Here is a 25,162-nt window from a genome sequence, read left to right as displayed (position 1 = left end):
GAGAGCAAGTCTTAGTTTTGGTTTTTTTTGCGAAAGCTAGCATGCATATATATATATATATATATATATATATATATATATATATATATATATATATATATATATATATATATGCATTATGGAAAAATACTTATACAATTTTATTTTAATTTTCAGCCAAGTTCTAAAGATGAAACTAAATTTTGAAAAGAGTTTCAACCTTTTTGATTATGCACTAAACTGTAATTACTAACAATATTGGAATCTAATGGCAGAAGAAAACTTTTTCGAACTTTCCAACTATTCTATTTTTTGATTTGCAATGTACAAATCCAAGATTGCATGATGCTTTGAGATTCTTTGCTACTGAAGAAAAAGCTAAGAAATCCAATCAAATATCTAAAAAAAAAAGAAATAATAAAGGCTTAGTAAGTAAAAAAAAGAACAAAAAATCTTTATATGTAGGAAACGTTATGCATTACATCATATTATTACATTATATATATTATTGCATTATATATATTTTGAGAGAAATAATTAGATTATGTAAATAAAACATGTTTTTTTTATTTTTGTGTGTGCTCTTTATTTATACGTCAACTTAATTCATTTATGAAACCCATCAATAAATTTAACCTCTTTTAAATGAATTTGAGCCGTTTATTTTAAAAATGGGGTAAGTCCATTTTTTGTTATTGCGAGATATTTAAAGGTTTGCGTTTCAATAAATTTAAAAATATTGGTAAGTATTAATAGATATATTTTTTTGTATTTTGTGGTACTAGATAATGTAAGTTTGTAATCAAATAGCGTTTACAATGCTGATTAAAAAAAAATAAGAGTTTTATTATAACTAAATGGACTTGCCTCACTTTCAGAATTAATAAATTATTGTAAACGCGCATTTAATTGGGCAATATTTCAGTTGCATCAGCCTTTTTTTAATAATAAAAACCAAATACTATTCAAATTTTTATAAATATTTAATCATTTGATAAAAAGCGAAACAAAGCAAAGAATATTTTTGTAGAAAATATAAAATAACAAAAAACAATCCAGTTTTATTAAGAATTTCAATAAAATTATACATTTTCAATTTATACCCAGGTATAATTAAATTGAATTTTGTTCAGGATTTAACATTTTAAAATGTTTAGGATGGACAGGAGGTATATATGGTAATAAATCCATCATGTCCTTGTATTTTTCAGATGTAATAAATCTTCTTTTTTCATACATAAAAGATAATTTTATATTTCTGAAATTACTTGGAATTATTTACCTTCCTCAATGTGTTGACAAATCGATAATTTTAAATTCAAAATCTTGTTCTATCGAAGTTTTGTTGAACATTTTTTATGGTACACCCCTTGTAAATCTAATCCAGCATATTGTTAATCACTTCACGGTTTCTCCGTCGGTATTTTTCTGTCTTTTTAAAACCGCTTTTTCCAGAGGTTCGGTTGAAAATAAATTTCCATGTTTAATTTCATGTACTAAAATTTTTTTATGTTTTTGACAATTTTGTTTTACTTTATACTAATCCTGGGTAATATGCAAAGAACTGGTTTCTGGATTGAATAGTTACTGGATAGTTCCACTTCAAAATCACGATCATTCGGTAGAAATGAATGTCCTGACAATAAAAATTTGTGATCAATGATATTGATTTCATTGTCACTGGACTGAATAATCGGTGATGGAAGTAAACATACTATTATCGACACACAAAATTAAGATATACTTTTTATTATTTATGAAATACTGTAGAACCACCGATTTTCAATATCAAAAATAGATAAATAGAGACACTCTAGATTTCAGACATGAAGTCAAAGGGCCCCATTTGCTTCACCATACAGTAATATATTCGGTCAAATATAATTTGCCATAATATATTCGGTCAAATATAATTTGCCATAATATATTCGGTCAAATATAATTTCAATCTAATATGGACTTGCACCACTTTCAAAATAACACAGATTTTCAATAATGTTAAGAGCTAAAACTTCCATCTCCCAAATACTAGAATCTAAAATTTTTTGACTATAAATTTTTTAGCATAAAAAGATCATAACAAGTTTATCTGTAACTGCCATTATCCCCATTTTTTTTCAAAAATGGTCTTGCCCAAGTTTCAAAATAAACGATTCATTTAAAGAAGCTCAAAATAAATTTTATAAACATTCGAGTAGTTTAATAAGATTTAGAAGAGACATAATCAAGGTTTTAGAGCATAGAAATAAATGAGTATAACACGACTTATATTGTGTATTAAAGGTATACTATTATTTCAAACTTTATTTTCAGCAATTTTCTCCATAACTTATTTGATATAGTAAATATTTTGATCTAAAGCCAATATTCACACTTCAAGATTCTCTAAAAATAAAATTATTACGGTAACAACGGTATTATTTAAGGTAACAACAACGAAAATAATGTAAAGGAGATTCGTTCCTCTAACTCTAGACATTGCAGCAGTTGGACTTTGAAGCTCAATATATCCATTTTTCAAAAATTTTATTTTTGAATTATATTTTTAGTTATTCAATAACTATAACGCACTTATGGAAAATATGTTTAATTAATTATAAAATCGCGAACTATCATACTAAGAAAACATATTTTTTATAAGGCATTTCTATAAAATAATTTCTAAAGAGTGAAATGTTTTCCATACAGTAAGATTATGTTGAGAAAATTTCAGCAATGTTTCTGAATTACTCTGAATGATATATTAAAATGTTAAATTAATTAGAATTTTAATTAATTAAGGATTTTAGTGCATATATATATATATATATATATGTATGTATGTAGTGACGAACGCCTGATGACGACCGCCATCTGCTGGCCAAGAGGTGTTCATGCTTGTTAGACGGAGAGCAGATCAGACGGATCTGGACGAAAGTAAAGACGTGTGAGACGAGACGGGTCTCTGAACGAAAGACGCGACGTATTCGATGAAATCTATTTAATGTTCAATTCTTTTATGTTTATGTATATATATCATAAATGTACTAATCGTCCTAAATGTAATTAAATGTGCGTTCTAAAATAGTAGTGATTTCTGAGTCCTACATATATATGCCATTTGGCAGACATTTATAAGAAAAATCATCTTTTTATTAAAATCGGTGAAGAACATTTTGAAAGAATTTTATAAATTCTCTTTAAAAATTTATCTTACAATGTTACAACCTAGTAATTTTTTTTTATTTGCAGCGTAATTATTTCTCTTCATAATTAATCTATGACATGTGGAATACTAACAAATGACATAGACTTCACAAAAGATATATAGATAAATCCACTTTTATCATATCACCATGAGTATTAATATTTCTCTGATATATATTCTAAATTATTCTTTTAAGGGAATGCATTTAATTTCTAGCTGATTATCTTTTCAAAGATTATAATTTTCTGTTTCAAACTATGCGTATTATGTGATATAATTAAATTCTAAGCTGTAAAATTTTTGAAATTTCAACGGGTGCTCTATCATTATATTTAGATGGATATTATTAGGTGGTGAAACATCATCTTCGCGATCAAGACTTAGTCAACTTCGGAAGTTTCTTTCATTTAGCGTGCTAACGTAGCTACTAATTCTTGGCTAGCTTCAAGGCTAGCAAAGCCATAGGATGTTTTTCCAACTTAAAGTTTATCACGTCCCCATTTGCTATATTGCAGGCATCACGTTTTTTTTAACCATTTCAATTACAAATCGGCAAAATTGGGATGAAGAAAATCTTTCATACTTTAATACAGTTTTTCCATGCCGCCTGTCTAAGTAATAACAGTAAAGCTCTTGATAAAAGAATGACAAAATTATTGAATTCAGTCAATTAGATCTAAATTGACAAAATTATAGAAACGTAATAAATAAAAAAAAATGTAAATAAAAGTTGAAATCCATTGGATTACTTAAAAAAGAATGTAAAAGTCGTAAATATTTTAATGAAAATACCTGCTTTTTAGAAAATGTATAATTGGAACACCACCATCATAGAGTTAAAATTCTGAAACTATAGCAAAGAAAGACATTGCTAAAAATACACTTAAAAGCTTTTTAAATCTATATTATAGATTTGTTGTATGGGAATAAAATTAGTATCATTGAAAAGCTGTACATAAGCAGGCACACACACATACACACTTATTTATTTAAAAATTGTGTAAAAATGTTCGCGCTATAATATGCACCGAAGATATTAAAGAAAATTTTTAGCATTTAAATTCATTTTTAATTAGAAATATCATTAAATTTTATAAAATACTTTTCTTAAAGAGTACTTACTAATCAAGAAATAAATGATGGCCAAAGTTCGCAGCTCTGGCAATAGCTATATGCCTTGCAGATAGATTTAAACGACTTTTACATCACGTATGTCATATCATATGTCATCATGTTTACATAATTTACAGAAAATATGTCAAACAACAAAATTTTTTAATAATTTTCTCTTGTGAACTCTGAAGATAATTTAATCGATCCTTCGAGGGTTCTAGTAATTTGTTTGAGCCTTGTGATTTCATAATCGTTCATGCTGCCATCTGTCGCCTGTTTTAGAATGAAGTTAATAATCTTATCTCAGAAAGGACAATAGATGGCAGCACACGTTACAATTTTGCTTTTTGTAATTAAAAATTAAGTAAACAATATGTTTTGACAGGTATTGACATATATCAATGAAAAAAGAAACTATAACATTTTACTCTTGTTATTTTGGATAGGGTTCGCTTGCCTATAGTAATAAAGAGATTGACAAAAAGAAAATACATTTATAATACCGAAGCAAAAAAAAAAAAAAAAAAAAAAAAAAAATGGGAATCAATACAGCTTTTTTTTCTCTGATGTAATTTAATATATATTTTTCTCTTCATGTTCTCTTCCGATTATTTGCATTTTTTTCTTTTATTTATTAAAAATATCTTTTATCTTCTATTAAAAATAAATAACTACAAAATAATGCAACTACAGCTAACTACAAAATAATGCAACTACAGCTAACTACAAAATAATGCAAATAATCAGGAAATGAAATTTGAATTTTATTATTACCATTTGGCACAATTTTTATTAACTGTTTTTAATTTTTTCTGATTATTGGAATTTCAACTGATATTTAAAAAAGTACATGTTTCAAATGAATAAGATTAAATTAATACTTCAGTACAGATAACGTTTTTGCTTTATTTGAGTATGAAATTATTTAAAAATACTTACCATTTAATATTTGATGTGTAATTAAGGTACACGAATTCATATAAAGTTGATTACTTATTTACTATTCCAGGAATATGAATTGAACTAAACGGAAGTTCATATATAAAGAAATCAAATGCGTAGTGCGTAGCGAACGATTAATAAATTCTCCGAAAAAACTCTTGAACTTATATGGCAACAATTAATTTCTCTAATTTAGAACATTATTCTGTAAAGATTTTTTCTAAGAGATGTGTTGCGCTTGTTAGTTTGCATTCATTTTGCAGCAAAATCTTCATTTAAGAATTCTAAGGGGTAAGGATAAGGATAGAAGTTATAAACTGACATATAATTTATACATTTACGTTTCAAATAATTTTAATTTGGATAATATCGATACAGTTGTTCGCATAATAAACGTATCATTTTTCAAATAAGATAGGACAAGTACAATGGTTTTTAACTATGACTAACAGAATGTTATTTCACATTTGAAAATTCTGTATAGAGAGAAATTCATTTTTGGTATTTGTCTTAGTGTTCTATAAATAAGTGATTTTTAAGCAGAATCTTTATATGGTTTAAAGTCTGCATGATATCAAAATGTCAGGTGGTCGTAATACTATTTAAGAAAGCTTTAAATCTTTGTCAAATAATTATAATATTATTGTCATTTATTCTGTTGTGCATATACATTAAATGGCTTTACTCTTAACAAAGAAAGACAACAACATTCATTTCATTTTTTTAAAAAAATGTCATATAAATAGAATGAATTATAAAATGAAAGCGAAATGAATGTAAAATGACGATGCAAACTGAAAATATGATGGATCTTTAGGTTTTTCAAGATATTATTTATAAAATATTCTACTGGCATATAAACTTAAATTGAATTTTTCCAAAACTAGATTATATACATAATCGTTTCGCAATGCATAATATTATTAATATAAATTATAAATATTTTTCTGGTTTCAAGCAATATCTTTTAAAACATTATTATTGAATTTTGAATATTTTCTTTAAAATAATTCTGTGCAGGAGACCAATAATTATTAAATACTTTTCAGAATGATTCCTTTTCTATGAAAAATAATAAAAAAAATTGATGAGATTAACAGAGTCAGTATATTATCAGCTTTAAAATCTTTATTAAGGGACCGAATTTTAAAAGTCTTGCCCCGGCTGTTATCTAAAATATGCAGTTAATTTTAGCTTAATTTTATTTGAGTTATTATAAATATTTAATTTGTTGTAGATATTAAATTTTAAAAATGTTAGCATAAAATCACAAATTATCTTTTGTGAAATCAATTATATGTGCGTCAGGGTGTATAATAATATATTACAAAGTTAATATTGCATTATTAATTTTTATTAAATTGAAATTCAAAAACGTATTTTTATGTGTTTATATTATATATCTTAAAATAAGCTACGAACTTGTTAGAATGTTTTGAAATAGCTGCTGATTTTTCTTAAAATACGTTTTTTGAGTATACTTAAGATCTAAACACATTTTATTTGAAATCATTTAAGAATAATTACAAATGCCCATTTCTTTTTAAAAATGCATTTTTATACAGACATATTAAAATTAAAATGTAAATATATTTAATAGAAATAGTTTTGTTAAATACACATTTATTAGTGTGCTGGGAAGAATGTTTGAATTTTTTTCTATTTTTATAATTAAGAAAATGTAATGAGACGGAATAATATTTTTCAGTTTTAATACCAGATGGCTCCACTGTTATAAAAAATGTAATAAAATTACTAAGTTATAAACTAATGTAATTACTAAGTAATCAAACATTCAAAATATTTAAATTATCTGTTGTTATTAAGCATACATAAGTTAAAACATTCTAAGATTCAAGAAAAGTAAGAAATAAGTGAGAATCAATTTTTAAAAACGTTCATCTTCATAAATATGAAGAAAACCAAGTTAAATAAAAATGCATATTTACATATCTTTACATACCCTGATTTTGTTCATCAGAATTAAAATGTAGAATTTTCGTTTATATGACCATTGTTACTTTTTTATAATAAGAATAGTTTTCTGAGCTTTCTTTTGACTCTAAACAAGAATCCATATTAAATTTTATAGGGGAAATAAATTATTGTAAATAAAAATAAAGGATTTTGCCATCTGAGGCTAACTTTTCTTTTATTATTTAGAAGAAAATAATCATTGAGGAATTTTTTCATCACTGATACCGAAATTGTTGTTAAATTCCAATCCCTTAAATGACCAGATAATCCTTCTTCAAATTTCCATCTCATTTTGCAACTTTAGCTCTTTCTTTTTGGAAAATGGACTTAAGAATAATACTGTTGTGGAACGGTTAGTACCTTTTGATTATAATACAATATCAATATTGTTCTTTGATGCCACCATACATAAATAATGACTATCAGTGGCAATGTAGCTTTCAGTGGATGGTAATTATATTTAAATATAATCCAAGTTCCACATTTATTACAAAAGTGTTTTGTTATATTTTTTAATGTCATTTTCATTTATCATTGAATTTATTTTCTGTATATTATAAGTATACTTACAAAGGACGTACAAAACATTATAACGTACAAAACAGACAAAAAGACATTCTGATAACGCAAATACATTCCTTTATTTGATTTCAGTCACAAAATACTTTCAACATTTTACAAATAAATACATTTGTATTATTCTCAGCACAAAGAAAAAAAGGAACATAGCCGAACATTTTGAATTTGACATGGACAAACAAAAATATAATAATTCAATGCGAAATGATACATTCAGTGAATGATTTAAAGCAATGGAATAGCATATATTCCCGATTTAATGTTTCGGAACATTTGTTAAATTAACTGTGTGTTTTTTTATCATAATACAATGCATTCCAGATTTACCGCAAAAACTCTTTACTACGTGACTTCTCATAATTGCAGGTAAAATGACCTTCAAAGAATTATCTATCTGCGACATTCTAGCTTCAGAAAAAAAAATGGCACAAATGATATGATGATGTCAATTTTGTTCATTTAAATATAGCTTTATTTGAAACATGATAATTATAACCTATAACCCCTAACAAAAGACCTAGTAGTCATTAAGGCGCAATTTGATGATACTGATTATTGAATTCCAATTAGAACAGAAAAATATTTTTTTTTTATATCTCCATGGTGATTGCAAATTTATTAAAGTCACAATCCAAATCGGATTCAGGACAACTTTCGACAGTTCCAAGTACAACTGAAAAGAAAGAAATATTTTTTGTCTTCTTTCTGATTTCAAATTTGTTAAAATCTAGATTTAGATTAGGTCACCATTTTACGACTCATGGAATAGTACCTTAACATACAAGTGCTAACTTTCATAGTCCACCATCAATTTCATTCTTTTCATTACTGAATGTGAATTCATCTTTGTTTTCACTCAAGATCAATGAAATAAGTTTCTTTGAAATATTTTCCTCCTCTAAGAGCGAATGAGTATATTATGCTGAGTTTATGCGGTAATTATGGGGAAATTTGTAATTAAAATTTTTGACAAATTATAATGTGTTTCAATTATCCAAAATGGTTTTATAATATATATATATACCTTAGTTAACTGAAGCACAGAGAGCCATCATTTTGAAGAGCGCTTGTCAAATTGGAATACTACTTGCGAAGCAATGATGTTTTTTGCAGAATTTTTTAAATTTAATTTGAACTATGATATATACATTTTTTAAAGCGGTTAACTCATATTATTTAAAGTAAAGATTCGAGAAAGAAATTCAGCATGTAATTCATTCTACAACAACATGTAATGTAGCAAATAATTATAAAATTTTTTTTTAGATACGTTTACTTTGATGTAATAATAACAATTTCAAGTAAAAATGTATATCCAGGTATTAAAATGTAATTTGCTATGCTATTCATAATATTACTGGTCCAGAAACGGATTTCCAAATAAATTCTGCTTTGCATTAAAATTAGTTATAAAATGTATTTTTTAAATGCAAAAATTAAATAAATTATAATTAAATTGTAAATTCTTTTATAGGAAAAATGTTTGAATAAAAGTGTTTACTTTTTTCTTGTATATATTGTATATATTTTCATTTGTGAAATAGTACTTCTCATATAGTTACAGAAAAGGATCAGTAATATGCGAGTTTTCAAGAATATTCTATTTCGGTCGAAATCCATTTAAAGTGAAGCACCTTTTCATATGAACGTATTTTGTTCAAAAATAATCCATATTATAAAATGATTAATAAACATTTGCACCAAACATTGCATTATTTGATTATCATATATATATTAAGCAATACAGTTTAATATTCAAAAAATAAATTAAATAACTATTTAAACTTAAAGCAGTGATATAATGTAAAATTAAAAGAATAAAAATATAACTGTATCACAGATTTAAAAAAAATATATAAATTTTAAATAAATATGAAGAAAAAAATATGATAAATTAAAATAATATATGTCTTTTTTTTAAAAAAAATAATTGAATTTGGCAATGGAACTACCATACAAATTTTAAACCATAGATCGATTAAATCGATCATAATTTACTCAATTAAAAATTTAATTCAGAATCGATATAAAATGTTGTAAATGGGAAAAAGTAATTTTTACATAGCAGCTGTTACAGTGATCAAACAATTTAAACAGAAATGCATATTCTATTTCTTTAAAAAAATCTTACATTTTCATTTTCCTTAATAATGGATAAATAAAACATATAATCTTAATATTAATGACCTATAAAATCATAACATAAAAAAAATCTGTATCAAAACATATTTCTTGTCTTAAATTATCAGCAGTGTGTTTTCCAAAATTAAAGTAATATACTTAAGGCCGTAGATTATTTAACAACTGAAACTTGGAACTTAAGGTTTAAACACAGAAGGAATCATTAAAAGATGAAACTGTTACGTAAAATTCGTAGTAATTGAAGAAAAAAGAAATTTGAAATAAATATCTTTTAAATACTTTTCTCGGGCTTAATATTTAGAAGAAAACACGAGGACAATTATTTCTCAAATAACAAATGGTATAAACTAAATCATACATAAGACAAAAATAAAATTATTCATAGAAATAAAAAAAATATATCTTTATATATCTTTGGTTTATGTGCATTTAAAGTTACATGACTTTGTTTACTTTTAAAATTAAATCATAATGAATTTAAATAAATATTTATCCCTGATTTGTTAAGCCTTATGAAAATGGAGAATTGCCTCCCACTTAACTAAATTTATTTAATAATTTTTACAAGTTTTTTAAAAGAAATTTTACAAGTTAATTTCGACATAACAGATTTTATTGTATGAATTGTATCAAGATTTAATTGATCAAACCACTTCACTACATATTTGTATTTAGATTTCTATTTTCTTTCGTAGTTTCTCTTTGGCAACAGTATAAAAATACTTTGTTGACTGCAAACTGTATCAAATATTCATATAAGGAATCAAATGGTTATTTTTTTATAGCTGCAAAAGGAACAATAAATATAAATATTCAAGCTAGACTTTTCACGAATTTCTTTCCAATATGATGATTTTTAGAGGGACTCTACCTTTATAGACACGACTATTGGTGGTTAGAAACAGAGTGCAACACATTTACGATACAATATGGTGATAAACATTTTATAAACAACAGCTTATACATTCTCAACAATGCAACGATTTACGAAAATACAGGAAGCAACATTTATGACCAATAAACAACACTATAAGCAACTGAACAACTCTAACATTGTTTCAAGAAAATGTACAATAAAATATTCTTTTCATCTTTGAATGCATGTACACAGAGAATTAAATATTTCACCATTGCAAGAGGAATTGTTTAGAATAATTAGAAAAGTGCTTATTTGAAATAATATTCATACTAAATACATATAAAATAAAAATTTACTGTGAAAAAAAAACAACCTATTAAATTTTTGCAACTTAATATCTTCTATATTTCCTGAAATAATTGGGAAGTCACTAATAAGGAAAATGTCAATTCTTTTTACAAATTCAGTTTGAAAAGAATTCAAAATACAAGGAAAACTTTAATGTATCAAGTAATTAGAATCCATTAAATGCAATTTCGCATGACAATACAGCTATCACATATTTCTATAAAGCTAACATATTTAATATATAGCTGCTCCAAGTAATATGTTTGGCAATACTTGAAGTCTAGTCTTTCAGCATCATAAGAAACTATGAGATTTTATTCAATAATGGCACGCACATATGTAAAAAAGAAGCGAACACACATGTACAAAATGACAACAAAGCATACATATATGGCACAAGAATGTACAATCTATAGATTTACACAAACACAAATAGCGGCAAAAGAAAAAGATTAAAAAACTGTATGATCTGAAAATCAAAATGAAAATATATGGTAAAGAAATTACTATAAATGAAATTGAGGGAGATCTTAAATAAAATCATCAAAAATAATTGACAATCAATATCATATTTAACTTTTATTTTTGCCGCCAAATACAGCTCCATAATTTTAATTATAATGCGGTGTCTTCATTATCATTTGTGGTAGGACATAAAATATAACATTTGAAGCATTGCAATTTAGTAACAAAAACTGATTACTGTTCAATTAAATATATATTTCATATGAGTAAATTATTCAAAATATTATGGAAAGAGATTTAGATTACAATGAGTTTCAAAAATTATTATATTAAAAAAGAACTGAACTAATAATATTAATAATTGAAAACCACAACAACAGTAAATAATGTTATGCTAAAAACAACATTCAATTTCTTCAAACGATTTTATTTATTAAGAAATTCCAAAATATTATTTAATCTAAAAGTTTCTTCAAATAATCTTATATCGTATTTCAGATAATTAATAAATTGTTATTGATTAATATAATTCAATAATTAAAAGTATTTAATGATATTTCTCCATTAAATTTTCTTTTCAGTTTTAACACAAAGAAATGAATGAATCATAGTTTTTGTCAATAAATTACAAGCTAGTTCTCAAGTATAAAAGAAACGGTGGGATAAAGAGGAGATGCAACATTCAGAATTTATGCAAACATAAAAGTAATTTTTATGGGTGATTTTTCATAAAAAATTAATTAAAAAAATAATAATTCTTAAAATTTTTTCGGTCTTGAGAAAATTATATAAAATAATAGGACATATTATTAATTTAGTAACGTATTTTGTTAAAAAAATCATCCATAACTATATAAATTAATTTTAAAAGAAAACGATTTAAATAGTGTTTTGCTGTACACACTTTAAAAGAACGCTTGAGGATTATCGAATTAGAATAAAATGCAAAATGACATTTGTAAAGGAATAATTAAAATAATTAAGAATTAATTAAATAATTCCAGAAATTTTGAAAATAAAAAAAAATACTTTATAAAAATGCTAAAAACTGAAATAAGAAATTTTAAATAGTTTTTCTAATTTTCAGGATCCCCATTTCATATACTTTTGATTCGATTGTTTTGAAATCACCATTTTAAACTCACATTTTAAAGTTCTATGCTGCAAGATAAGATTTTAGAACATTTATTCTGCAAGAAAAGTTTTCAAATATTGGAAAGTATTACTATAAAATTTAGTTTTACATTTTGTTTGAGCAAAGTTCTATGGAAAAAATAGTTAAACAGAGTCAGTGCATAATTAAAATCATTCTCATAATGATGAAATCTGTGCTGTTTTGTTTTTATTATATTAGTAATCTGATTATGATGCCAATTTATAGCGTCAATGATATTTAATATACAAATTTTATTCTATTATTTAAACCTGTGCTAGAACGTTTGCATAATCTTTTGAATGTTTTTGAATCTCCATCATTATTGCTTCTTTCCATATATGGGTTTACCACTCTGAATTAAATCAGCATAAAAAAACTTTTCAATTTTATGAAAAGGAAAACCATTCTAAGATATGGCATACCCACATATTGGAAGAAAAATGTGGTCGGTCCATTTTGATGGCAGAAGGATCCTTTGAAAATAATGTGTTCTACAAATATTTTCTTTATTGGAATGGAAATATGTTCAAAAAATAATATTATTTCGTATTGCAATATATGCGCGCATATATATATATATATGCTTTTTTAAATGTTTATTTAGCAAATATTTATTTCATATTCTTCTAATAAATATTCATTTACTCCTAAGTGAAAATTTAGAAAATTTATTCATGAGATCCAATAACGCCTTAATAGATCTAATTATTGTAGTCTTGAAAAGATTATCTGGGAAACTCTGTTATGAAGCAAATATTACAATAGCTGCCATTGTTTCAGAAATTATATGCTTCAAATTGAGTTTGCTTTTTTTATAAGTAACTTCTAATTACTTGGTATTGCTAATCGGGATATTTAAAAAAAAACAAAAAAACAAAAACAAAAAAAAAACGCGCAATCTAAGAATATAAAAAAAGAAATTGGCCCACATCACTTTTAAGTAGATCATATTTATAATAATAATAATATCTCATTTTTATAATAGTAACTATTTTAAATGTGCTTCATATTAAATAGATTTATTAATTCTCGTAAGGAGATAAATCATCCGATGTGAGACATTGCATAGATATCAATGTATTAATTCTACTATTAATGAATGTTTTTCTCATACTGCTAACTATTTTCTATTACTCATTTTAACTGATGTCATTATGGTTTGATTGTAATGTTTTAATTTCTTCTGGTATGTTTTGGTTAATGTTCTGCATTAGGCATTTCATCTTATGCCTATTCTTTTTAATCAGCAAGATAAAAACTCAACATTTCAAAGTTTTCCATTAACCATGACTAAATTTCTTTCATCACAATTACATTCTCAAGATTAAGGACTCTATTTTTCTCAACATGACGCATTCTTTATCATTCTTGAGAGCATGATTAGAATTCTGCATACATAACCAACAGGCTTTTACTGAAATCTTTTGTGAAGCGATATAGTTGTTTCTTCTTCAAGTTTAAACACTGCTATTATATATCGATATAAATTTCGTTAATCAATAAATTGAATAAAATTAAATTTTAGTTGAGAATTTTAACTTTTAACATTAAATAAATGATTTCCATATTCTTGCCAAATGTTAATATATGGCATTGCCAATTATTATTTTGCAGCCACGTTGAAACTCATTGTAGTTTGTTACATAAAAAATGATATAACTCACAGCAGTATTAAATAATTATTATAAAGATTACAGACTCATGTAGATAATAATTATAGGGTACTATTTTTTATCAGGATATATTACAACTATTACATTTGAAAGAGATCCTGGTGCATATATACAGTGTCCTATTCACCCAACACTGATTTTTTTAACTGTACAAAGTATTTAAAAAATCATCAGAATTCATTTCCTTTACCCACATAAATACTAAATTCTATAAAGTGATTAAATAGTCAGATCAGTTTCGATTATTTCATTCTAAGATGCATGTTTGATGTATCCATTGAAAATGATTCAGTTGATGTATACAGTTGAGTTTATTAAATACAGTAATGCAATTATCTGTCTCTCTCCAAAAATTACGCTAACAAAACATGACATTAATTTGAACATTGGGTGCCTGCCGTTTTTGAATATACTAACTCAATGCCAACATCAATTTGAGATTCTTCACAACATTATCCATTAGATATTAACCGAAAACAGCTATATATGTGCATTGATAGGACAATTATTTCCAAAGGATCCTTTTGCATTGAGCATCGAAATGGAGAGAAACCTTTGGGAATATTTTAACAAAAATGGGAGAAATAAAGTCCTCTATACCCTCTTTGGGGCTTCTAGACTATGCCATCTCATCACCATGTTCCTGGGATTGCTGAGCATCTCCTGCCAGTGCTGCAGCTGCTCTCCTCTGGCATACATAAAGGGTCCGATAACCACCTTCCCATGAACGGTGTCCTTGACCATCGGACTGGATCCAGCCAGCATAACGCTGAAAGTGAAGCTGCACGAATCGAAGAAGCGGCCAGATACTCCGAAACTGAAGGTCTCATCGAAGATGAGCTCTGCCTGTTGACTGGATACTGACTGTGGCACCGTCCGCTTTGACTTAATCATCTTACGGCCATGGTAGAGCTGAACTTTCACATATAGAACTGCAAAGGAAGAACAAAAGAATTTATCACTTAATAAGTGCTTTCGAAGCCATCTTTATTGAATTAAATGCTCTCCAACTAAATTAGGGACATTTCAAAAATAAAATTTTTAGTGTATTATAAATTTTTGTGAAAAATACTATTTCACAATTACTCATATATTACAGACACATAATAATTTCTAATATAGTGAATTGTAAAAGGTCATACTTTGTAGAGAATTGTAATTATGATGACAAAAGCATCATATTAAAAAATGAAAAAAAAAAAAAAACGTTTAGCGATAACATTTTGACAAATGCCTTTCATCTATATCAATTACAGAATGTAAAGCGCAATGTATAAACTGTGAGCAATTAGTTTGAGCTGAGGAAAGATTCTGAGAACATGCATGAAAGAACCATAAAAAATGTTGTTTATATTTAACTGATAATCTAAATTTCTCTCGCTTTCAAATGTTTACGATTCATTATGTTATTTATATAAGTATTTGTTGCTAATGGAACAAATTTAAAAATATATAGATGATTTCCTTAATATTTAAAATATATAGATGATTTCCATAAAATTTCTTGTTTATTCTTTCATGGAAAATAATAATTTTTTTTCATATTAATTATAGCTATTCATATATATTGTGGATATTTAAAACGTAAATAAATTTTGAAATATCTAGATGATACGGCAAAAATTTTCTTATTACATCTTTCAAGAAAATAAAATTCATTTTTTATATTAAATTTAGTTATTCATATATGAATTGGAATGCATATTATTGCTTTTCTTATGATAGGTATTATTGTGTATTTAAAAACGAGTATGAAGGGAAATGGTTGAATTCACATTTGAATAAATAAACATAATTAGGATCGTTTAACATTTTGGCATCAAAAACAATAAAATTTTTAAACTACCTTATTTACAACTGAATTGCATGCTTTATATGAATGAATTAAAAATAAGCGCAAATGCATTCCAAAAAGAGAAAGGGTAATTATCATTCTAAATCATTCTCTCATTCTTAACTTAACAACATTTTTCATCATTATGAATCACAATTACTTCTGCACATGAAGCTAGCTTCTACAAAACAAAATTATCAATATTATATGAATTTTTGTCTTTTTGTTTCTTTTATACATGTTAAAAATATTTAAGGGAAATCTAATTACTGCGACTAATATTTCCCTTGTTTGGTAATTTTAATTTCATGGTTGCCTAGCATTTTCATGAAAGCACAATAACTGAAAAGAAGAGTAATTTCAGAAAGCTAAGAACATCTTTTATGTGACAGCAACTGTCAGATTTCTAGAAGTTTCAGGTAAAAATGTTCGATACTTCAAATAAAAGAAAAAGTCACGAAAACAAAAACGAATATCTTCCCAAACTTGAACAATCAGAGTAATTGTTGCTCTTATTTAGCATTCGTGACGAATTTTTACAGAAGCGAGACCTGACATATCTGCAATGACGTGGAAGTTGAAAGGTGGGTAAACAGACCACCTACCATTGAGCAGCGGTGGTGGCAGCTGAAAAAACATAAGGATTGCTGAAATTACAATAAAAAAACTCGTAAAGGAAACAAGCATGTTGAGAAATGTGTCCATCAGACGATTTTTGTTTTTTACATTTATTTTCTCCCAGCAATCTGATCAGAATATATGTAATTATTTCACTTTTAAATCTTAGCCTATTTCACTGAAACCCTCTGAGATTCTTTTCACCCTAAGAACTAAAAAGAAATTTAACAAAAGTACTCAACAGTTTAAGCCTAATAGCTAGTGATGAAATGTGGCAAACTTGATGGAAATTATCGACTTTTCACCAAATACAAGATCCAAGAATTTGACAATCATTTAATTATATGAAGATTTGGTAAAATTACTTTTTCTGTTTTCAATGTTTCATTGTTATCAGTTATTTTGAATATTATTTAATAAAATGAGAATATGCCATTGCAGGTTTTTGCATATATCTCCACTTGATAGGGTAAAAGTGAAAACTACATTTTTGGTCATTCCATATTATAGACATATAATTTTAAAATGATGGCTTCTACTATTAAAAACAAATCTCATCAAATTAGACAACAATCTTAAAAACTCAAAATATTACCCCAATTTATTTTTATTATATGATAGGATAGAAGAATTCTGCCAACAAAAGAGAGATTACACCAGCATAGTTATTACTTTAAGAGAAAAACAACAAATTTTTTGGATCACCAATTACTACCACTCAACGACACGGCTATGAATTTTAGGGGTTCACAGTCAATGAGTATGTAAGTGTGTAAACTGAAAAAAGTGAATTATCCGTTGAATTTCCTCTTGGTCGTGCACAATCGCATCTTATTCAGCGATGTTTGATATTTTTGAGAAGTATAAGTAATTAATATCATGTTCCGAGACATTGCTTTTTTTTTATCTTTTCGTATATGAAGATAATGCATTGCATACTTGGTAAAAAAAAGAAAGAAAAAACATTAAAAAATAGTGATGGTTCTACTACGTTCTACCTCAATATCCTACTAGTTCTACGTTTTCAATTCCCCTGAGATCAAAACAATATTCTTGGATTTATACATAACTTCCATTTATAAACGTCATAAATAAAAAAGCAACAACATAATCAAATAAAATTTGGTATAGGGTCTAAAACTTTCAGCTGCAGATGTCTCTTAAAATTTAATAAAAACCAGGATTTATTATCTGCCGATATGTCTATCCATGTGTGCGCGAACGTGATGACTGAAGAAAAACAAATTGATGGATTTTAGTACATAAAATTTACACTCAAACTGCAGATCTGTTACACTAAATCCGTCTTTTTAGTCTGTCCCTGCCTGCGGATATAAACATAATAATAATACGAAAACACAATAAAGCAAAATTAATTTAACTTGGTGTGTGGTTATGACACCTATATTGTAGATATATAGCTAATTTGAGATCAAATAGTTTAATAAAAAAAGGTCAACATTTAAACTCAGTTCACCTAATTATATTACACAAATAAACACAAAACGCTCCACTGCGTGCAAGAATAACAGAAGCTGAGGGAAAACATAATTTTGATTTATATTGAAATTTATTGCTTCACAAATATAGTTTTTCAATTTCAACAATATATTTATATTGTGTTATAGAGAAAAATATTTGTAATGCAATGAATTATTGAACTGAAGACTGTTTTGGCCCCAGAGTCATATTTATCATAATTGCGCTAAACTAAGGCGATCACAAAATGTTTCTCTGAATTAAAAAAAATTACAAATGAGTCATTGAATATAATATTGATAAATGTTTACGGTAGAATAGCCGTATTCATCTTTTATTAAAGTCCTGTACATAATTCAATGTGCTTTTTGGTACAACGAATTTAAATTGACCACCACTTTTCAAAGTCAAGTTTAGGGTCACATGAAAAGTCACAATATGTTTGCCAATCCAAATGGAGATATTGATACATTGAAAGTCAAGATTTCAGATGCTGTGTATACTGTGACAGCCGAAATATTGGACAATATATGGCGTGAAATGGAATACTACCTTGACCTTATTCGAGCTACTAAGGATATTCACATTGAAATTTACGTACGCAAGTGGTTTTAATAAAGCTTTTTCAGACATTGAAATCATATAACAAAGTTGGTATATTGTATAAAACATTATAGTGTTATTAAACAAACATATGTCAAATTATAAAAGTTTTTTTTACAATAAATGTTGGTATACAGGAAAAGAGATTTCTGCATTTTTATATGCAATTAAAATACATTTAAAAAAAAAGAGAAAATCTTAAGAATCAAATCCATTTAAATCCTGAAAATACTACTTGTTTTAAATCAGTTTCCTTTTGCATAAGAAATTTATACTTTTTCACTTTTCAAAAGATGTTTTAGAGTGTTTAGGAAAAATTGATGAGCCTAAAAAACAACAAGGAAAATGTGTAAAATAATTAGGAAAATGTAATATTTTGTCAAAAAGGTTCCAATCATCATGGAATCATCAAATATGATAATTTATTTAATACTAATCCAGATGACATAATTAAAAGTGTGAAAGGGGTAACTTCGCTTTTGGTACTTACGTATGAACGCCACCGCAAGTACAGATTTGGCGGTTTTTGCGCTAATGCGCCAATAAAAAGCTTAATCTGTAGCTGCAATGGCATTGAATTTTGACAGTGGTTGGCGGCACTTAAAAACAGAGAAATCTGTATCTACGGTGGCGTTAATGCGTAAGTACCTCGCTTTTTTAATAATATTGAGCACATTATCGACAAAATGAACGGAAATTTTTTCAGAAAGCATCTTACCAGCATCATCAGAAGTAATCCCTTTCAAATTTCTAAGCCGGCAAACGGTGGCCTTGATGCGGTTGCTGTAAGGGTTGCAAGACAGACACAACTGGAGGTCCCCCAAGTGTGCAGCTGGCTGTTCAACAAATACACGCATGAAAAAAAAATCAAATAAAAAAACTAATTTCCATAACACCAAAATAATTTTTATACAGTCATTAAATTAGTTTCAAAAGGCCTTGTGTGAATGTTTATAAAAGGTTGTTTGAAAATAAATGCGTCATATTAGGAAAAACTTCTCATATACCGTACAGAAACAGATAGCTTGTTTAAATCAAATGCTTTGATTTCCATTATTTCTTTCTGTTTCATCGTATCTTAAATAAACCAAGACAAAAAAAAAATAAATAAGTCTTTTATAAATAAAGAAATATTTCTAAAATTTTAAAGATATTAATTCTTAATTCAGGGGCTCACACACTTTTATACATAACGGTTCACTTTTAGAAATGAAATCTATTACCACCCACTTCATTCTCAGCGCAATGATTTTTTTTTAGAAGAGTAGCTCACATAATTTTTGAAAGAGGATTTACTGCGTATCAAAAAGTTTTTGTTAATAAATGATTTTCTGTTAAAGATTTTTCATATTTGACATTTTTTATTACATATAAAAATAATTTATAATTAAATGTTTGAATAAATAATAATTAACTGCTTGGAAATTCGCGCAAACACAAACTGAATAGAACATCCATTGCTAATTAAAATATATGATAGGCTGGGCTGGATCTGAAATGACACCAATCAGTTGTTCTCGAATTGCGGTTTTTTTTTTTTTTTTTTTTTTTTGTGTGTTACTACCATGTGATCTGATAAATATTTAATGCCACATTACATTTTTTGCAACTTGTGGGAAAATATATATTCATTCAAAATCTTATCTGAACTCACCAAAAAATTTATTTGTGAATCAATGGTAGGACTCAGATAACAGTTTGGAACTTCCCTACATTAAATTACAGTTACAGTTCTAATAAGCTACCTTGGAACTATTTAATAAGAACAAAATCAACACAACATTGCCATACTAATACATTTCTAAATATTTAAAATAGAAATATAAGGAATTATGAGAAACAATTGAGGATTGAATTTATTATAATCTTTATCCTTTCTTTTATCAACTTCAAATTTTACGAGGGAAAATCAGGGGAATTAAGATAACGAAGACTTTGAGTTTAGTTTTATTAACGTCCCGTTTTAAAGATACAACAGGGTTATTTTGGGACGGACCTCGTAATTTTGAATCTGCTGACGAGGACGACACATGAGCTGGCACCCCCTTCTTCAAGCTTCCACAGAACATCAGCGGGAGGACACTGGGCCCCGATGGATTAACGTGCACCAGACCCTCTTACACGACGGTTCTTCGGTGGAACCGGGTCTCCGAGGCCGAGACCTTACCACCAAGCCAACGCGGTCTGAGATAACGATGGCATTTAAAACTTAACAATATCGGTTATAGGAATATTAAAAATTACACTGAAACGATATTAAGAACAGATGCAGTATAAGCAAATTCATAAAACTCCCTTATTTATAAATCGAAATACTATATTTCTCCTGAATAACAGTTGTTTATATTTTCTATTTCCTATTCTCTCTCTCTCTATATATATATATATATATAAATCTTTATCATTTTTAAATAATAATAATAAAAAAACCAATCACACAAATTATTAAACGAAATTAAAATAAAACATTATAAATTAAATATATTTCAAATCACGCAATATAGCTAAAACTTAAATTTTTTTTTATTAATATCTCATTTGGAAACATTATATTCTAATTTCCACTTGTATTTACTTGTTGCTATGGGGACAAAGAAAATAATTTAAAGGCATTAGTTTAATAATGCTTAAATTCATTTGCTTTAATATTTATTTTACTTCTAAAAATGGAAAGAGAAAAAAAAAAAAAAAAAAAAAAAACGTTTAAGGAAATTATAAAATGTAAAACTTTGAATAATGCATAACAAATAAATATATTTTTGAACTCCCTCGATATTTAATAATTTCATTTTTACAAATGTATTTTCTAGTTCTCCTGAATTTTAAATAACAGTGAATTCACTCAAATGTATTCAAAATTATTTCTATGTTTTGAGGCGGAATGATTAAAAGAAAAAGAATTGTTTGGATACTTTGAGGAGGAGGGGGGGGGGATTCTTGGCAGATATAGGAAAATCCTATTTGCGATTTTCATTTTTATTGAGTTTAAGCGAAGTGTTATGAATTTATAAATTTACTCGAAAAGCAAAATGTTTTATTCACTATGCGTATGCGAGGAGTGCGGAATTAAGTTATCAAATGCTTATGAAAGAAATAAATTTTATGCCTTTGTTTATTTTATTAAAAAATTGGAAATATTGTATTAAATTTTGATGCTATGCAGGTAAAAACATAATACGTTCGATTTTATTTTTAGAAATAAAAGAATGGCATTTCCTTTATTGCCATCAACATTTTCTTTAATGGAATATCGGTATTTTAACAGGCATTTCTGTACTTCCGCATAAAGCATCAATTCAGAATTACTCTTTGAATTGAAACTTTATTGAATTAAATTCAATTGCCAGAATTTGCATTTTTTTAAATAATTACGGCCGTTTTTACAATAATTTAAAAGCAGCTTCCATATTCAAGGGATATATTGAAAAAAAGCTGTGGTATCCGCATTAAAATTTAATTCCATAGAGGTGAAAAATTTTAAATATTACAAAAATAATATTTGCAATTTGTTAAAAAAATCATTTAAAAATAATTTTTTATATTTCTTGCTGAAATATTATCAATTACGAAAATCAAATATTAGTTTTAAGTATAAAAAAATTAAAAGTATTTAAAATAATATCAAATAATCTTTTATTAATGCTCTAAAAAATAAATATCTTTCATTTTTAATTACTTTTTATTTATTAATTACTTTTCATTCATTTATAATTCATAATTATGAATTTAAAACCCATTTTCTCAAAATTCTATCAGGTGGCAGCACATGCATAAAATCAAAATTTAATTTATTTAAGCGAATTACATTCTAAAAAATATAAAAGAGTATATTTTCAAGCATACAAATTTTCAATACCCTAACACACAGAAAAAAGACCAAAATTGGAAAATTTTAACTTTTCAAATTTGAAATTAGCGAAATTAAATAAAAGCATTTAAAACAAACCTTCATAATTTAATTCTGATAAATTTTCTATAAAAAATTCTTAGTCTGTTATTTGCAAAGAATGGCAATTTAAAACGATCCATATAAATTAAACAAACAACAAATGTTAAATGTTAAAAAAAAAAAAATATTAAAAATCATTTCACTATTTTTGAACGGTTCTGAAATTATATTTCAGTTTTTAATAAAAGAAATACAATCATTATTTAAATAAATCTTTTCTGAAACAACTATTTATTAAATAATTTTCACAAAGAATTTAGAAAAATGTGACATATATATATATAAAATTACAATAAATAAATAAAATTATTTAACCCTAAATCATTTTTTTCTAAAAGATATTATTTGACTTCAATACGAAATCTAGATAGGAGAAAATTTTGAAATCATATAATTAATATAAGTTTATATGTATTAGATCTAATAAATTAATAAATACAATTATTGTTAATTAATTATGACTACATTTTAGCCAATTTTAGACTATCAATTTTTCATATATTTGTTAAAAAAATTATTTATATAAATTAGCGTGTCCCTTAAAATAACATATACTGATGAAGGAATTGCATTTATAATGAAATCATATTATGTAAGATCAGTATTTAATTATAAGAAATTAGAAATTAGTTTTTAAAATAGAAACAATCTATTTTTGATAAAATGATATTATTTGAAAATTGAATTCAAGAATATGTTTTGTCAATACAAAAGGCCCCACTGCCTTACCTGTATTGCGAGTTCCAAATCTCTCCACATGGTGTCGCCAGACATCATGTCATTTTTCGTGAGTGGGAAGAGCACGTGACCTAAGCAGTGACGAACTTTGCGCTTGTCCACGTCGTATACGGATAATTTCAAAGTTCTGTTCGGCAGATCGTCTGGAGACACCTGCAAGAAAAGAAGCAACAGGTTATTTTTACTTCGGTGGAATAAGTGTCACAGGAATAGTAGTTCTCTAGAAAAAAAATTAAAATAAATATTTAAATTACACATTAAAATAAAATGCTTTCATATTGGTATACAAATACTGAATGTATAAAATATTGAATAATAGGTATCCTAGGAGAAATTAGCTTTTCATTTCTACTAACCATTCTACACTTCTTTGAAAAAGCATTTGTTGTTACAATCCCCGTTTCCCAGCACTGATAAGATATTTACAGCCAGCTGCGCCGTCGCTGTTGCTTACTAAACTACACGAGATAGCCAGATAGTGGATCTTTTCACCTGGGTGGTCTCGCATCTGTTCATTAGCGACTACAATGAAAGACCACATGCGATTTCCTCGTCCAAGAGATATTGATAGTACCTTCAAAGAGAAAGGGGTGTCCGAACATCTGGATGCTAGATGTTTCACTTTGTGAAAGGACATTTCCACGACCCACTGGCGCCGCTGAGAGAGCATATTGCTGAACCCCGATTGGTCGAAAGAGAGCTCAAATGACCAATGTAAATTAAGAGGCGGAGATTGTCGCCAAAATAAAGCGCGGATTTTTTTTTTTTTTTTTTTTTTTTAAGAAGAGAGAAGAGAATTGCAGGCGGACTGTTGGACTACGCTCACGAGTTCGGAGTCCGAGAACCAACTGAGTTTCAAGAAAGCCTTTGACTGTTGGATCTCCTACTACAGGTGTAAATAACTATCTATTCAACAAAGATTAGAACAAGATGTTCTTTGTATATATAGGGCTGTAAAATAAAGAATTGTCTGGAAATTCTGCTTCGTTATTTGATCAGTCCAGATCAGGACATTACATTGTTCTAATCCCGCATTCAGACATATTGATGGCAAAAATACTACTTATCCAAGTGAATTAAAGTATCAATACTAAAAGTAATATAAAACCTGTAACTGTATTTGTAAACCCAAACCTGTAAAGCCCGCAGTATTTTTTTAGATTTCATTAACAAGAAATAAAACAATCAAAATATTGACATTTATGACAAAATAAATAAGTCTAAATTTAACGCTAATATATATATATATATATATATATATATATATATATATATATATATTGTGAAATTCTAATACCTCCCACAAATTTCATAAAAGCGCTCTTTTTAAATAAACTTATAATAATTTTTAAAATGCAATGCATAGATTTAGCAAAAATAAATAAATAAACAAAATAATTATGACAAAAGTCATTCTTTTAATTATATCAGTTCCGCAGTCGATAAATCTTAAATTAATGACATAAGTTTGATATAAATAAAGGATTGCGTATTTGAGCGATGCTCCTGCACTAATATTTC

At 26.6% G+C, this 25,162-nt stretch overlaps 2 protein-coding genes across 6 annotated transcripts in view; one reads left to right on the top strand and one right to left on the bottom strand.

Moving 5' to 3' along the window:
• The window catches only part of LOC129968560 (putative sodium-dependent multivitamin transporter), a 31,065-nt gene extending 30,587 nt beyond the window's left edge, over positions 1-478 (top strand). For all 5 annotated transcript variants that reach the window (XM_056082612.1, XM_056082576.1, XM_056082603.1 and 2 more), the window contains exon 14: positions 157-478. In XM_056082612.1, coding sequence (XP_055938587.1) covers positions 157-186 — 30 coding nt within the window. In that variant the 3' untranslated portion in view covers positions 187-478. The remainder of the gene's footprint in view (positions 1-156) is intronic.
• Positions 479-9,779: 9,301 nt separating this feature from the next.
• The window catches only part of LOC129968543 (synaptotagmin-15-like), a 287,503-nt gene continuing 272,120 nt past the window's right edge, over positions 9,780-25,162 (bottom strand). Inside the window, exons 6-8 of the mRNA XM_056082540.1 lie at positions 23,633-23,794; positions 19,673-19,790; positions 9,780-15,352 (exon numbers count right to left, since the gene is read on the bottom strand). Coding sequence (XP_055938515.1) covers positions 15,015-15,352; positions 19,673-19,790; positions 23,633-23,794 — 618 coding nt within the window. The 3' untranslated portion in view covers positions 9,780-15,014. The remainder of the gene's footprint in view (positions 15,353-19,672; positions 19,791-23,632; positions 23,795-25,162) is intronic.

This window comes from Argiope bruennichi, chromosome 1 (assembly GCF_947563725.1).
Source record: "Argiope bruennichi chromosome 1, qqArgBrue1.1, whole genome shotgun sequence".
Taxonomy (NCBI): Eukaryota; Metazoa; Arthropoda; class Arachnida; order Araneae; family Araneidae; genus Argiope; species Argiope bruennichi.
This window is presented reverse-complemented; position numbering and strand designations above follow the sequence as displayed.